This window comes from Aulonocara stuartgranti (genome assembly GCF_965226115.1).
Source record: "Aulonocara stuartgranti genome assembly, chromosome: 17".
NCBI lineage: Eukaryota > Metazoa > Chordata > Actinopteri > Cichliformes > Cichlidae > Aulonocara > Aulonocara stuartgranti.
In genome coordinates, this window is record NC_138953.1 from 12487877 (window position 1) to 12504305 (window position 16429).

Here is a 16429-nt window from a genome sequence, read left to right on the forward strand (position 1 = left end):
CTTTTAATGAGAAATGCAGTGATTAGCTTTCATCCGGTAGTCGCTATAGATTGTGATCAAATCATAGAATCCTTATGGGGCCATTAGCAGAAGTTCAGATTGTAATTCTTCCATCTTGACTTAATTTTTTTTAAATACCTTTTTCTTAAACAAGACAGCTTCACTTTCTGGTCACCATTAAATTTGCTCCCATCTGAAGGAGGTCAGATTTTGTAAGGACTTATTCACAGGGCCACTGGATTTTGCTTTACTGTAATGTACCGTATACTCTTTATCTCTTCTCCAGGCTGCTGAGAGAGAGAAGACACTCCACCTGCTGGGCGGAGAGACTGACCACAGCCACAATGACACACACTCACACAGCCACGAACAAGACCAAACACACGACCATGTACACGATCACACCAAGAGCCACTCTCATCATGACCAAACCCACAAGCATGCTGACAACCACGATCACCACCACACACATGACCATGCCACAGGCAGCACACACAGGCACGCTCATGACCACTCCCATGACCACAGTCACAGCCACGATCACGTGCACACTCATCACGACAAAGCACACAACCACAGCAGTGACTTTCCCAACCAACACCACGACTACAAGCACGCTGAAGGTGTGCACACCCATGAACATGACCACGAGCTGGCTCTGGACCACGATCACAAGCATGGTCACCTGCATGAACACGAGCACCACCACCATCACCACGAGCACGAACATGAGAACGCACCCCACGACCACCCAGAAGGCATGGTGACAATGCTGCCAGCTCTGGGCCAGCCTGTGACCCTGCCTTCCTTCCCTGATGTCCCTGCTGGTGGCCCTGAGCTCGGAGTCACTCTCCCACTTAAGCCCAACCCCCAGATTCCTGGAGAAATGGACCCTGCTATCGAGCCCTTCCCAACCTCAGTCTCAGACCAGTGTCCTGTCCCAAAGGCAGGACGTGACCTGGTGGAGAAACTCTTTGCTGAGGACGCTTTTTTTATGCTTGCTGTATAACATGGCCTATGGAACTGTTTTAGATGTACACAATGACTCAAGTGTAACAATGAATGGAAAACTATATGATATATGATACATTTGCAATAAAAACATTCACAATCATTGTAACACATCACTTCTCACATGTCTAGCTTCTTATCCTAAGCATCAAAAATGAATGCCTAACCCAAAACCCTTGGCCTAAACCTAATTGTAACGGGAATGACGTACCTGACCACATAGTTCACTCGTTTAACACAGTTTATTCCCGTTTGCTGCTCTCTGAACACTCAGCTGCAGCATTTCAGCTCACACACAACAACAACAACCAAAACTCCTCAGGTCCAGGCCTGTTTAATAGTGGAGATATGATGAGCTGATCGAGCTCAGCTTTGTCCGCCGGTGCGACCTGCCATTCGAGTACAAAAAAGAAAAAGTCTCCGCAACTCTGAAAGTCTGAAACTGTGGTCAACAACAGACACACATGCCCATATTGTGGTCCAAACCAGTCAGACATAGTCTGGGGCAGACCTCTCTGATTGGCAGAAAACGCCAGAATCTAAGGTTAAAGCTATCAAAACTATTTCAACACCCACCAAATAGCTAAAACAGCAAACCAGAGCAGGTAAACGGATTCCGCACAAAGACATAAACACAGAGTGTGGAACCGACGCATCAGAATGAGTGAGATGTCTGCTTTCTCACCCGACGGCACATACGCAGACACGCTGTCGAGGCTGAAAGCCGACAGCTCACTGATTCTGATGCGTCAGGTCCGCTCTTTGTGTTCACATCTTTTTTTGCCCTAGATTCTGATGCTGCAGGTTTTGTCTCTCTCCAACCAAATTAGACTGAACCAGCAGCAAAAGAAGATCAAAACTAGGCTTCACATTTGACAAACATCGTGATTAATTCCCTCTTACTTTTGCTGTTTTGCTTCCACCGCTATAAAAAAAAAAATCACACTTCCTGATCAGGTCTCTCTCTCTCTCTCTCTCTCTCTCTCTCTCTCGTTGTACTTCAAGAACAGTTTCCCATTTCAAATCTCTGTTTTCACACTTATCTTTCTTGTAGAACTGTGCTCCAAATAAAGAACTTTGTGTTGACAAGATTGTTGAAAAATGCGCTTAATTTTTGTGCTGGTGCACTTAAGAAAAAAAGTTTGGTGCACCAGTGCAACTGTGGCAATAAGTTAGTCTAGAGCCCTGAAATCACATTTTGAGCCTCAAAAAATTTCAAACTCGTGGGGACGGGCATTTTGTACCCATTAGTGCCTGTTGGTCTCCACAAGTATAGTGGCATCCCAATTTTCTTTCCTCACAAAGATGTCAAAGGCTACGTTCATACTGCAGGCAAAAGCGCATCAAATCCAATTTTTTTGACCCTATGCGACCCATATCCGATCATGGTATGACAGTGTGAACGGCACAAATCCGATATTTTCAAATCCGATCTGGGTCACTTTCGTATGTGGTACTGAATCCGATACATATCCGATGTTTTAGAAAGCGACTGCTGTTTGAACAGTCATGTCGCATTAAAGCCGTCTTTTACGTCACTGACACAAACAGACGCCAATTATCAGCGCCCGAGAAGACACCGCGAACGCTTCCTGGCCATCCAGTGTAGATGTCAGTGAAACTTTTGGGAAGACAACATTGGAGAAACGTGAAAATTTTATTTGTACTTTATAATCTGCAGATTCTGACAGAAATCTGCAACTATCCTTTGAAGCACCGCTCCTCTAAAACAGCAATAAGGATAATTATTAGGTTATCTACATTATTATGTAAATAACAAAATAACTTAAAGCAAAAATTGGGAAACGTAAAGTCCGAAGTCTTTATTTTAAGGGTTATCAGTCAAATAATACTGTTTGCTCTGGGTCTAAACAGAGCGCGCTGTGTGTGAAGTCTTCTTTTGTGCATGCGGGCCGCTTTCTTTTTTTTTTTTTTTATTCATATTTTGGATGGACAGAAACATTAACAAATATACAACTGGAATAATCATACTGTCAGTTCTCTGTCCGTTTCTTAACAACAACCAACAAATAAGGACTAACAATAACTAAGACAATCAGACAAACAAACAAACAAAAAAAACACACCAGGAGAAACAAAATGATATACCGCCTCCTGGGAAACATCTGCAAAAACAAAAGCAATGGGGGCAAAACACCTGGGTGTCTAAAAACAAAACATAACCTTGACCACTGATGACATTAGACAATTTCTTCCCTCTACTGACTTTCAAAGTAAAAAATAGACAACAACAAAAATACCAACGACACATGAACCCCCCCCCCCCCCCCCCCAAAAGAACATTTATCACAATATCTAGGAGACATTGTCGATGTACAACAAAAAAGGACCCCAGACCTGCTCAAAAATATCTTCTCTCCCCTTAATTCTGTACATAACCCGTTCATATGATGCCATCTTAGACATTTGTTCAGTCCATTCCCTGAGAGAACAGGGGCTGCCTCAGTATTATCCTGCATCCTGTTATGAAAGCCAGACGCATCCAGCATGCGGGCCGCTTTGAGCGTTCACACTAGAGAGCGTTTGCTGTCGCATTTTATTTGTAGTGTGAACGAGCAGACAAAAAAATCTGATTTGATCAAAAAATCGGAATTGAGCATTAAGACCTGCAGTGTGAACGTAGCCTAAACACACACGCACGCACAGGTTAAAGACACTGGACCAGAGTACTGTTAGTCTTTCAATCAACAGGAGCATGAACCGAACCAGTGATAGCATTACTTTTGAGCATTACAATGTTTGTTTGGATTTTTTACATATTATAAGATTCATGCAAATTAAGATATAAACACACCATATTGTCAGGATCCTGGGTCTCCTGACCCAGCGTTTTTAGTTCTTTGTGATTTTTGTATTTTGTACTCGTGAGATTTATTCTATGGTTTCTAGTTTTGATCCCTTGCCCTTCATGTTTCTCTGTGCCCCCTCTGTTCTGTGTAAGTCTGTTTCTTGGTCTGTGTCTTTGCATGTTTTGAGTTTCTTGTGTTTTCTGTCACTCTGTATTGTGAATTATATCTCATGGTCTTTTGTTACTCCCACGAGTCTAGTTTCTTGTGTTCCGTGCTTAGTATTTACCTCCGTGTATTTTGGTTCTTAGAGTCCTCTGCTTTATGGGTTATGTCTCTGTGTTTCTTAGTTGCTGTCTCCACCGTGTCAAGTTCGCATCTCTGTGTTATACTTCCTGATTTATTTTGAAGGTCTGTGTCTCATGTGAGTGTATCCTACTTTGCTTCCTTTCTCATCAGTTCTGATTTCTCCCAGCTGTGCCCTCCTTCTGTGTCTCATTCCCCTCATTACTTCCCAGTGCATTTAAACCCTGTGTTTCTCTGAGTCAGTGTCGCGTTGTCCTTCATGCTGTGCGGATCGCCCTGTGTTTCCTGTAAGTTTAGGTTGTCATTTTTTAGTTTAGTTTAGTTTAGTTTAGTTTAGTTTAGTTTAGTTTAGTTTAGTTTAGTTTGTATGCTCGTTTTCCTGTGACTAGCAAATAAAGCTGTGGTTTTGAGTTCATCCCTCGAGTCTGAGAGTCCTGCATTTTTAGTCCTCATCTCCTACCTGCCACACAGCACATCCTGACACATATGAATAGGAATAAAAATAAGGAAGGCTTTATTTGGAATATTATATGCACTATTCTATGTACCATTTTTCTTCCACTTATCCAATATTTAGGAAATTATAGTTATAGCTACTGTATAAGATCAAACTAAGCATCAGAATCTTGTTTGAGACAGGGGCAATGTTCCCCTTCAGCTCCACTGCACCTTGAGACCTTCTGGATTTCATTGATGAGAAAAAGAAAATCTTGACTTGCGAGTATCTGTGTGAAATCAATAAATGGATCAAGTGCTGCAGGATCTTTAGTTACATTGATAATATTTATTTATGGTGAAACAGTGGTGGAATATCGCTGTTGCTTTCGTATAAATGAAGCGGACATACCTGCGTGGCCGCGATCTAATCCTGTTTACATAAAGTAAACCTGCTCCCGAGCAAGTTTACGCTTACGGCTCTGTTGCTATGGCAGCAAGTCCCGGATGAGCTTCGGGGAACCGAACGATCCAAGATCATGCGAAATCGTCAACAATCAAATCCAGCTAACCTACTTAGCGAGGTACGAAGAACGGGCCCCAGGTCTTTCACCAGATGAAAACATTATAAAATCAAGAAGAGCTAGAACTGCTGAGCAGCTAGAATCCATTCTATCTGTAGAATGGGGTAACATTCCTCTCCCTAAAGTTTAGCAGCTGATCTCCTCAGTTCCTTCAGTTTTTTTGAGACATGTGGCTGTCATCAATTTCAAAATAAGCCCATATTTTGTCATAAAATTTCATTTTCCTGTGTAAACATTGAATATATTTTCTATTTTCTATTGTGGATAAAATATGTGAAATTGTGAGATTCAAAAATCAATGTATTTTGTTTTTATTTACGTTTAACACAATGTCCCAACTTTTTCAGAATTCGGGTTGCATGTCATAAGTTTCTTATTTCCTTCTTTGTAATTGTACATCCAGATGAGAAGGATTTACTATGTGGAACACAACACCCGGGAGACCACCTGCCCCCACAGTGCAGAAACAGTGACAGCTGAGAAGTGCTGCAACAGGAAAATGCATGCATGATGAATTCTGTGATTTGAATTCATTAAAAATCCACATGTTGAACTCTGACTTTGACTAATTTTTCACAATGCTTATGCTTATGATGTTTTGGCTTTCCTTAATAAGGAGAGTGTGTGGAATGTTGCAAAGAGAGGCAGGATTATCCAAACTGAAAGGGACGAGTTGCCAGAAGGCAGAATATCAGGCATACAAGTTACAAGTGCAACGGCATTCCATGTTACAATGACAATCATAATAAAAATCCACAAAGGTCAGCAACAGAAGGTAAGACAGGTGCTGAGAAACCAACTGAATGGTAGGAATAATATCTAAGCCATCAATACATTGACTCGTCGTCAGATATCCAGGCAGAATAATAAGCTGGCCACAGAAGAACATAGATACCACTGATCTCAAGACACAAATACCCCTCACAATCCACAGAGGACTATATCTGATGTCCAGAACCCTGAGGCTCTGTGAGTAATGGAAAGATTAGTTAGTGTCAGGGCCAGAATCCAGGATGAAACAAGGAAGGAGCACGAGAAAACTGAGAAGTATCAGGGCCTGAAAGAACAGCTGGGGCAGATGTGAAAGTTCAAGTCCAAAATGGTGATAAAGAAGCATTAGGAACTGAAACCCCCAAACTAGAAGTGTGACTCCAGCAGTTTCCAGGCACATCAGAAGTCTGCTTTGATAAAACTGGAAACATCCTCACAGGGTAATCAGTGGAATTGTAGTTTTTAGCACTTCATTTATCTAGCCACCTTTTGTAGTCTTAATGCATGTGTAAGAAAGCTGGATTTTCTGGTAACCATAAAACAAATTTCATTCCATCTAAATATGGCAGCACCGGCTCACAGTTTGTATGCACATATTTACATGGCCACTGAGGTTGCTTAACTATGTTATACTGTATACTGTTCTCCTGGCTTCTGAGATAGGGAAGAAGCTCCACATGCTGGTATAGACAACTGACCACAACCACAGTGACACACACTCAACCAGCTACAACTGAGACTAAACACACAATGACAACCAGACAAATGCATGTATACGTGCCCCATTCTGTGGTCCTGTCCATCTTATACCTGACCCCTCCCAGATCAATGCCTTCATAGAATATCTGCTATTTATAACACTTCGAATACAAAACCAAAAAATACTCTGCTTCCCGTTCTACATTTAAATATCCTAGGAACCACAAGTAAGCAGTCTGAGAGTGAAGTACTCTATTTGAATAATAAGGTGCTATAAGGTCTTTAAGATATGACGAGGCCTGATTATTCAAGATTTTGTATGTGAAGAGACATATTTTAAATCCAGCTCTGAATTTAGCAGAGAACATAATATAGGACAAATCTGCACTTGCTTTCATGTTGCAGTTAGTAGAGTTCTGGATCAACTGAAGGTTTTTCAGGAGGTTTGTAGATCTTGAATTACAATAGTTTATTTTAGAAGAAATTAATGTGTGAAGTAGAGCAGGGCGATATGGCCAAAAATATTTATCACGATATATATTTGAAAATTTGCGATAACGATATAACTGACGATATAATTGATGCGAGACAAAATACAGCTCCACAACATTACTAGCGCAAAAAGACAACCTTACATTTATTTTCACTTAAACAAGAAGCTGGTTTTTATGTACATTAAAGCTTTATAAAAATGTAACAGTGCAAATGCAAATTCCTTGCTGAAAGTTTAACCAAAAGGCATTTCCAGTAGAAATGGGCTGACATATCCTGAGCATAACCATGTATAATATCCACTGAAGTTAAAAGGAGGTGCTTTGCAACATTAAACTGCAGTGTGCAGTACGTATTTTTCGGACCATAAGGTGCACGGGATTATAAGGCACATTAAGTGAAACAAAGCAGTCAGATAAATCAAACTTTATTAAACTCATTCTTCTTGCTTCCTCCACTTCTGTACCATTGATTCATTAATGTTGAATTCTCTGGCAGCTGCTCTATTCCCATGTTGTTGCAGTATATTAATGACTAACCTGTGGATGGATTATCTCAGTTGTTCTCCTGACTGAAGTTTGGTCCGTTTACAGCATCCTGCCATGCGATTGCATTTGTCTCTAACTATCAGGAACCTTAACGTTAACTTTTATAAGTGGAAAAGTGTTAGTGTTCGTCCTCCAGCTTCACTGTTTATGTTATGCTAACATAGCTGTGTCGCTAGCGATCACGTAGCACATCATTATATACCAGCTAGCCCAACTTCAGTAACCCTACAAACGTCACTGCTGTTTAGTTTCCTGTCTTCATTTATGTTGGAAGCGATAGCAGAGCTGTAGGTTTGATTTTTTTCAGAAATCTCTCAGTCAGAACATGCAATATCATGCTTAGGTAACTAGCGAAACTAGCGAGCTAACTTCCGCTAGCTTCCTGCTAACTTCTAACCCCGTTAAATGTAATAAATTTTGTTTTCATGGATGCCTGGAAGTTAAACTTCATAGTTACAGCTGGTAAAGCAGCAATGCTGATCGTTTTATTAAAGATGAAAGAATTGAGACAGTTTTTAACTCTCAGTGATGCTGCAGTGTTCGTTTGACCTGAAGCATACAGAGTTTAGGACCCAGATTACTCCCAGATTTAAGAGCATCTTAGTCCGACAAATACGACAATAACGACGGCCGCTTGCATGTTCTGCAAAAAAATGTTCTTTGTCGTGTATCTGACGGACAAACACCAAACCAGTTCCACATCACTGAAGTTGCACCATTTTTACAAACCAATTCTGGTTCATCTGTTTCAGTCAACAATCGGCCATGTGCGTATGAAAACAAAGGCACTGCGCATGCGCGTTTTACTCATATTCTATCGCGATATTTCATTTTCCTATCATTGCCTAACATTATACCGGTATTACCGTGAACGGTATAATATGGCCCAGCCCTAGTGTGAAGTGACCTATCAGCATCATTCGGAGACAGGATGTTTCTAGTTTTAGTTGAGCAAATGAATGACAGTAGTTATGATCAAAATGACTCCAAGATTTCTCACAGTGTTACTGCAGGCCAGGGTAATGTCATATATCTTTTACGTTGATAAAAAAAAAGCCTGTAATTTCACTTCTTTTCTTGTAGTGACACTTACTTTTGTGAATTTGATAAGTTCTTGATTGATTTCTTCTCTTCCCTAGTGCACTATGGCCCCTCAGTTTGTCTGAGCCAGCCATTGGCCTCCAGAGCAACAGATAGAAGAGGAGAAAGTCCAGCATCAGTCTGTCACAATTCTCCCTGTAAAAACTAGGCTTACAGGTCCTGCAAAGGAAGATTTCCCTGTCAATACTGATACTGATATTGTTCTTGTACACTCGAGACCAGGTCAAGGTGAACATTCAGCAAATACGTGCACAAAAAGATGAGCATGCAAAAAGAAAAAGCATGTGGCAACATAATCAGCTGATCAACCAGCAGCCTTCTTTGGAGAGCCTAGAAACATCACAGAAAGAAGAAAGCAAATAGAGTTAGAAGTGCTTATTTAAATGTGTGTGTATCCAGGAGAAAGATCTCTCTGTTAACTAACCTCTGATATCATGTCTGAGTCGAGGCCTTAGTCAGGGAGATGCCAAGAACCCAACGGTCAATCTTCGTGCTCCAGAGTGCTCTAAACCTCAGACCTCCAAACAGGACAATGACCCTAAGGACTCACCACATGAGTGGCTTCAGGACCACTCTGTGAATGTTCTTAAGTGTCCCAGAGAGAGAGACGCTTGAACCCAATTGAACATCTCTGGAGAGATCTGAAAATGGCTGTGCACCAACTGTCCGTTTGCACAAATAAATGCTATGTTCTTTTGACCTTTCACCCTCTTGATCCTCCCATTTAGTTTGTGTTAATATGGTGGTGAATGTGTACCCAGACTGTCCCAGAGCCAAAAATCACAATGAACCAACCACCAAGGAAACAACTGACTCTCCCTGTGTGCACATTTATGAATTGTGGCTTTGCTTCACGTAACAAACAAATACTTCAAAACAAAGTGAGCTTATTATCTAATTACTTATAGTAATTTCATTAAAATGTGCTTTTAAGAGGCTGAATTTAAAAACCTGATGCTGAATGTGACAGTGTTCTGAAATTTACAGTCACTTAGGCTGCTAGAGAAAGAATAAAGAATGAAGAAAGAATGAATAGCTAGCTCTAGTGTTGTTAATAAGAAAAGTATACTGTGTTCAGTTTCAGTTTCTATTTATGATATTGAATGTAAGATTCAGTTTATAATTTTTAAATGTATTTTCATATGTGTGATCTTATCTTTCATGTGCTCTGTGTGTGTTCTGTCCAGTCTCCTCTGACCTCAGATCCCACCAAGTTGTAAATGCATGCTCAACTATAGGATAGCATTGTGAGATTAGTTGCTGCTTTGATTACTCGCCATCATTTTTTACCTTTTTGCTGTTTTTATTGAACAAACATTAAGCTTTGTCCTTGATTTAACTCAGTGCCGAGAGTAGATCATATGACCTTCAACAAACTGGTTGCACACGCTGATCCAAAAGAAAAGATCGATTGCATGAGTGATTATCTAACAACTGATAAGCTCCGTTGTGCAAGTGTGCACTGTAAATGTTTGTCTGGATGCTAGGTGAGCATGACTTTTTGAGAGGTAGGGATCAATGGTCATATTTACCATTGACAAGAGCTGTGTGTGGGTGGAATGGGGGGGACTTAAACAGTAGCAGGATATAAAATGTGACCTCTCCGTCTCTGCACATTAAAGAGAGAGAGTTAAAGTTAAAGAGAGAGAGTCGTCCCAGGCCTTTACCATGAAGACCTGCGTGCTGTTATCGCTGCTGCTGGCGTTGGGTTGTGTGACCATCAATGGTGCACCAGTGGAGCATGGTGGCATAGAACCAGGCTCATGTGAAGATGCTTCAACAAAAGCAGCTGCTGAACTGGCTCTTACCAAAATCAACCAGAACAGAAAGGAGGGCTACATCTTCAGTCTGCACCGCCTGTCCAATGCCCACATAAAGAGACATGTAAGCTGAGCTTGCAGTATTATTACTGTGTGGTAGACCAGAGCTGTTTAAGGCAGAATTACTTTCTAGCAGAGTCCAGAGAAGTTCAGTGTATTTTGGCATTACTGTGTATTTTGGCATTTTTAGTCAAATCATAAAGTGATTTGACTAAAAATCTGGAGAAAAAGTCAGTTAGAAACATTTTCATGAAACAAATATGTTCCAAAAACTTTTCACTGTGATTGGACCAAATGAGACAACAAAAACAAATTAAACCAATGTTTTAAGTAAGTACGACAAGTCAGACTGTTTTGGGGGGGTTTTTTGAGGGGGGGATGCCATGTTAGGCAAATTACGTGAAAAACAAATGACCATGTGAAAGATCAGAACATAAATTAAACAAGTAACCACTGAAAATAAATTCCATTAGCGTTTTATTGACTGTACATAATGATTGATTAAATTTGTGTGTTTTACAGGGAGAGAATGGTGTGGTCTTCTACCTGAATCTGGATGTTGTGGAGACCAACTGCAGCGTTCTCAGCAAGAGGGACTGGAAGAGCTGTGACATTCGTAGTGGCAATACGCAGGTTAGAAAAAACACACACAAACACTGCATGTGCAAATTCTCATCAACAAGTTTACCAAAAATCTGTTTGCGTATGTAATTAATACATGTGTTAGTCCTGATTGTTTTTATTACTGTCTCTTGTGTTCTGCTTAAGGCTTTCTTACAATCTTAAATCTTTCTTTTTTAACATAGTGAGCATCTTAGTTTTGTGTTCCATAAGCAATAGTTCATAAGTTGGCAGGTGAATAAAGATATTTAGTATCACAAGATATTGTCATTGTTCTTTCAACTAATTTATAAAAAGGGTATAAAAAAAATCTAAATAAACTCTTTTGCGAATGTGATGCTGTATGTATAAGCAGTACACTAACATCATGTATTGTATTGTGTTTGCAGGTATATGGACAGTGCAAAGCTGCTATCTTCATCAGTAAGGTACACAGAGTGGTTCGTCTCTACAAATACGAGTGTGCTATCAGACCAGGTATGAAAAATATTACACGTATCAAAAAGAAGTGATTGTGGTTTTCATTCAAATTCAACCATTATATCTAAAAAGACATCAAGGTCCAGACTTAAAACATGTTTTTGTGGAGTGCAGCAGTCTCTTCATAATTAAAATGACTTTTTGTTCTGCTCAATTCCTGCAGGTAGGGTGCATCAGTCCTGTGGTGGCTGTCCAGGTTTAACTGACCATACTCATGATAAAGTTCAGAAGGCTGTGACTCAGTCTCTGGAGAAGTTCAATCAGCAGAGTGGGCTGGCCAATCGTTTTGCTCTGCTCAAAATCTCCCGTGCTACTTCACAGGTAGGGAGATCAAAATTAAGATGTGTGACATAATGTATCCTCGGCTCTTTTATTGTATAGATATATATTCTCATCATGCACTGTCAAGGCTGAGAATAAGGTGGCAGAATTCCCCTTTACAAATTTACACCATCAAATTTAATGGAAACACACAGAGAAGCTCCTACGCAAAAATTTGATTAAACAACTACAGTAGCCTGTAAGTAAAGTTTGCATAAACTGTATAATATTTCATAAAGTTTTCTACCAAATCTGGTATAAACAGAAAGGAGGCACATAAATGTTTATGGTAGTGGCACTGCTCTGCCTGGACTTATACTGACTGTATCCATACCTAATCTGGTACTACTACTACTGTAATGGTACTCTGGTACTTACATTAAGACACATTTCCTAACAGCAATTTCCTAATGTTGTAAACCCGCTCAACATTTGGCAATAAAACCCTTTCTGATTCTGATTCTGCTCCACCCACTCTTCCCTGCTCTGCTGTGTTTCGTTGACCTGCGGTCACATGACTCAGCAGCACTAAGCAGAACTATGCAGGCTGCAGGAAGGGACAAAGTGGAGCAACGTATAGAGGTTCCAGGTTCTAAGAAATAAAATGTATACAGTTTTCCATTCATCTTGTCACATTCTAATATTGCACTAAAAAGTATCTCAGTTTTGAAACTACCAGACCACAGCCCAGCAGCCAAGAAGAAACAGACAGAAAACAGAAGAAACAAAGCTAATTTGTTTGTCTCCCCAAATAGTGACGGCAGATGGTCGCCCCTCCCTGAGCCTGATTCTGCTGGAGGTTTCTTCCTGTTATAAGGGAGTTTTTCCTTCCCACTGGTGATTTCATTACTGGGGTTATCTCTGTATTTTTGAAAGGTCTACCTTACAATATAAAATGCCTTGAGGCTATATAAAAAAACTGAATTAAAATTGATTTAATTTAATTAAACAGAACGGGAAAATTTCACACAACTTCCTTAATCACATATTTCTGACAAAAATAAGAACAAGAATAGTGCTTAAAATATTTTTTTTAAACTTTAATCTTTTTCATTTTTTTGCATTTGGACTATGTCTTACTTTCGTGACAGGGGGCGCTACACCACCTCCAGACTTGCCAATGGTCATTCTGTTAACTAGTTACTGTGTGAAAAAAGAATCACCGTAATTTAGTGGTTATTAAAATGTATTCTATACCAAAACTTTGCTGTATCCCACACCGCCACAGAACATCACTAACTATGCTGCCTCAATTCTCACACATGATTTTATATCAAGTCTCTTCCTTAATTTGGGCTTTTCCTTTCTCTCTGTGTCTTTGTGCGTCCAGGTTGTCGCAGGTAGGAAGTACCATGTGGAATACGCCATCCAGGAGACCACTTGCCCCCAGAGGGCAGGAGCAGATGAACCTTGCCCCCCCATGAAATGCGAGTTTGCTGTGAGTCTTTTATTAATCTTTCATCTACTAGGTTTTGCCCTGTTTATTCTCAAATGAAATCAAGTTCAACTCACCTTCTCCATCAGGGGATTGTTTTACTTTCTAACAGTGCAAGGAAAAGACCTTCATTTGCTGCTCAAAGCTTAGTATGTTCTAGCTTCATATCATTGGCTTGTGTATGACAGCAGGAGATTACTTTGATATTTAGTTTGCCTAGTTTAGAAAAAACAACGTAAAACTACAAAGTTTTCAGATGCAAATTTGTAGTGTAATGGCATCAAGTGACGATGAGTTGGTCGTAAGGTTTCTAAACAAGAAAATGAAGAAACTGAGATTCTGGATTCATCCAGAAATACATTCGCTTCTGCTTACCCTTTTCAGGGTCGCGGGGGATGTGGGGCCTATCCCAGCTGTCGTAGGGCAAGAGGCAGGGTACACCCTGGACAGGTTGCCAGTCTGACACAGGGCTAACACACAGGGACAGACAACCATTTGCACTCACACCTATGGGCAATTTAGACTTTTCAATTAACCTATCCCCACAAAGTGCATGTCTTTGGACTGTGGGAGGAGAACCCTCGCAAACACGGGGAGAACATGCAAACTCCACACAGAAAGACCCTGGCCTGATGGTGGAATTAAACTCAGGACCTTCTTGCTGTGAGGCAACAGTGCTAACCATGCCACTGTGCTGTCCATTCTGGACATCATCCAATTCTAAATAGAAGGCAGCAGCAAAAAGAATTTCTTGTTTTAATCCAAGAGGTGAAGCTGCATCACAGCTGCTTTTGTACATAATTCCGGACGTCAGTAAGGAAGTCTGAGCTCTTGTGGGTAGACCACACCTGAGGAGACAGAGAAATATTTTTCAGATAGCAGTATGACCCAGAGCAGCATGCACACTTGCCAAATGCAGTGGTCTGATTGGTCCAATCTGTTAATTCACACGCGAGAATCAGAAAAACTGAACTTGATCCAAAAAAATTTGTCCAAAAGTATTTTTAAAACAAGAAACATTTGCACAAACTGTACATGTAAAGGCCTTTATACTGTAGTAAAACCACAGGCATAATTATTGCACTCTTACTTTTTCTTCTTTTTCTCTCCTCAGCACAAGGGTTTCTGTAAGGCATCCCTCTTCCACGCTCTCAATGGCGATGAGGAGATTGAGGGAGCCTGTGAGATCTATGAGCCTGAGGTGAGACTCTTTTAGATGGTTTCGCTGTTTACCTTCAATGTCTTTTTACAGCATAAGAAAAAAAAGGATGATTGGTGGATTGTGTGATTTTAATTTTGGAACTCACTAAATTAACACAAACTGTTTATACATGTCTTTGCTGTATAATTCCAATGAGGATGTATTTTTTTTAAACTACAGAATCAGATGGACACATCCAAAGTTTTGTTAACACCGTTCCCCTAAAGTTTAGCAAACAGATCTGCTACAGTGCTTTAGCCTGTCTAAATTCTCAGTCACACCTGGTACACCTCTATTTTGAAGCTCTAACTGTCCAGATAGAAGAGTTAAAAAATAAAATTCACTCTGTACTGTTGTCGTGAAGGGAGACCATAGCTATGGAGGCCAGAATTGCTGTTTGTTATTTTCAGGACTTAAGTGGGCCTTGAAAATCTGAAGATGGAAGCACCAGACCATATTTTATTCACATGGCCATTAGAGGTTGCAAATCTATAATACACTGTTCACTCTTTAATATCCTACACTCTTTATCTCTTCTCCAGGCTGCTGAGAGAGAGAAGAAGCTACACCTGCTGGGCGGAGAGACTGACCACAGCCACAATGACACACACTCACACAGCCACGACCAAGACCAAACACACGACCACGCAAACGATCACACAAAGTGCCACTCTCATCATGGCCACACCCACAACCACACTGATGACCGTGATCACCACCACACACATGACCATGCCGCAGGCAGCGCCCACAGGCACGCTCATGACCACTCCCATGACCACGGTCTGAATCACGATCACGTGCACACTCATCACGCCAAGGCACACAACCACAGCGGTGACTCTCCCAGTCACCACCACGACTATAAGCATGCTCTAGGTGTGCACACACATGAACATGACCATGAGCTGGCTCTGGACCATGACCACAAGCACGGTCACCTGCATGAACACGAGCACCACCACCATCACCACGAGCACGAACATGAGAACGCACCCCACGATGAACCACAGGGAACAGTGATAGTCCTGCCCGCCTTGGACCAGCCTGTGACTCTGCCTTCCTTCCCTGATGTCCCAGTTGGTGGCCCTGGAGTTGGAGTCACTCTCCCACTTAAACCCGACCCTCAAATTCCTGGACAGATGGAGCCCACCATCGAGCCCTTCCCAAAATCAGTCTCTGCCCAGTGCCCCACCACAGCGGGAAAGCATAAAAATGTGGATGAACTCTTCACTAAAGACCTCGAATTCAAGCCAGCTGCAGCCAGTTCATAAAGCCTATAAAACTGTTTTTAAATACACACACAAAGGCTCAAGTGTAATGAAAAGAAGGAAAACTATTTGGCATTGCATTTTTCTACATTAAACACATTGTCAGTAAAGGACTGCTTGCATGAGTCAATCTTACCGTTTCATGTCCTAGAGCAAAAAAAATGTTTTAAATGCACATTTTTTCATAGATTCCACTAAACAACTGATTTGCTTTGGCAAAAGGCTGCTAATATTTTTTGCACCAACCAAGCAATTCCCATATAGGTTACAACTGAAACCTTGCCATAAATCAGCATGCTGTGGAGTTAAAAATTTGTGGCACCTTAAAAATTGAATACAGGTGACAAAAGGTAAAGACATTCTGTAGCTGAGAAGAAGTACAGGTACTTGTTTTAAAAATTTGGGAACTAGCTGAAGTATTGATTCAGCTTCTCTGCAATGAAATAAATAGCTGAACCTCTGAGTGTACACCTGTGGACTAACCAACTGTTTAAGGTAACGTGCTAACACGGTTAATGCTAGCATC

The 16429-nt window shown here is 40.9% G+C and overlaps 1 protein-coding gene across 1 annotated transcript in view; it reads left to right on the forward strand.

The window, feature by feature from the left end:
- The window catches only part of LOC309693078 (uncharacterized protein), a 41548-nt gene extending 25534 nt beyond the window's left edge, over positions 1-16014 (forward strand). The window contains exons 9-17 of the mRNA XM_082512053.1: positions 287-1003; positions 9942-9970; positions 10377-10638; positions 11097-11207; positions 11585-11672; positions 11839-11996; positions 13327-13434; positions 14546-14632; positions 15175-16014. Of these exons, the coding sequence (XP_082368179.1) occupies positions 287-1003; positions 9942-9970; positions 10377-10638; positions 11097-11207; positions 11585-11672; positions 11839-11996; positions 13327-13434; positions 14546-14632; positions 15175-15906 (2292 nt within the window). The 3' untranslated portion in view covers positions 15907-16014. The remainder of the gene's footprint in view (positions 1-286; positions 1004-9941; positions 9971-10376; positions 10639-11096; positions 11208-11584; positions 11673-11838; positions 11997-13326; positions 13435-14545; positions 14633-15174) is intronic.
- Positions 16015-16429: the final 415 nt, after the last annotated feature.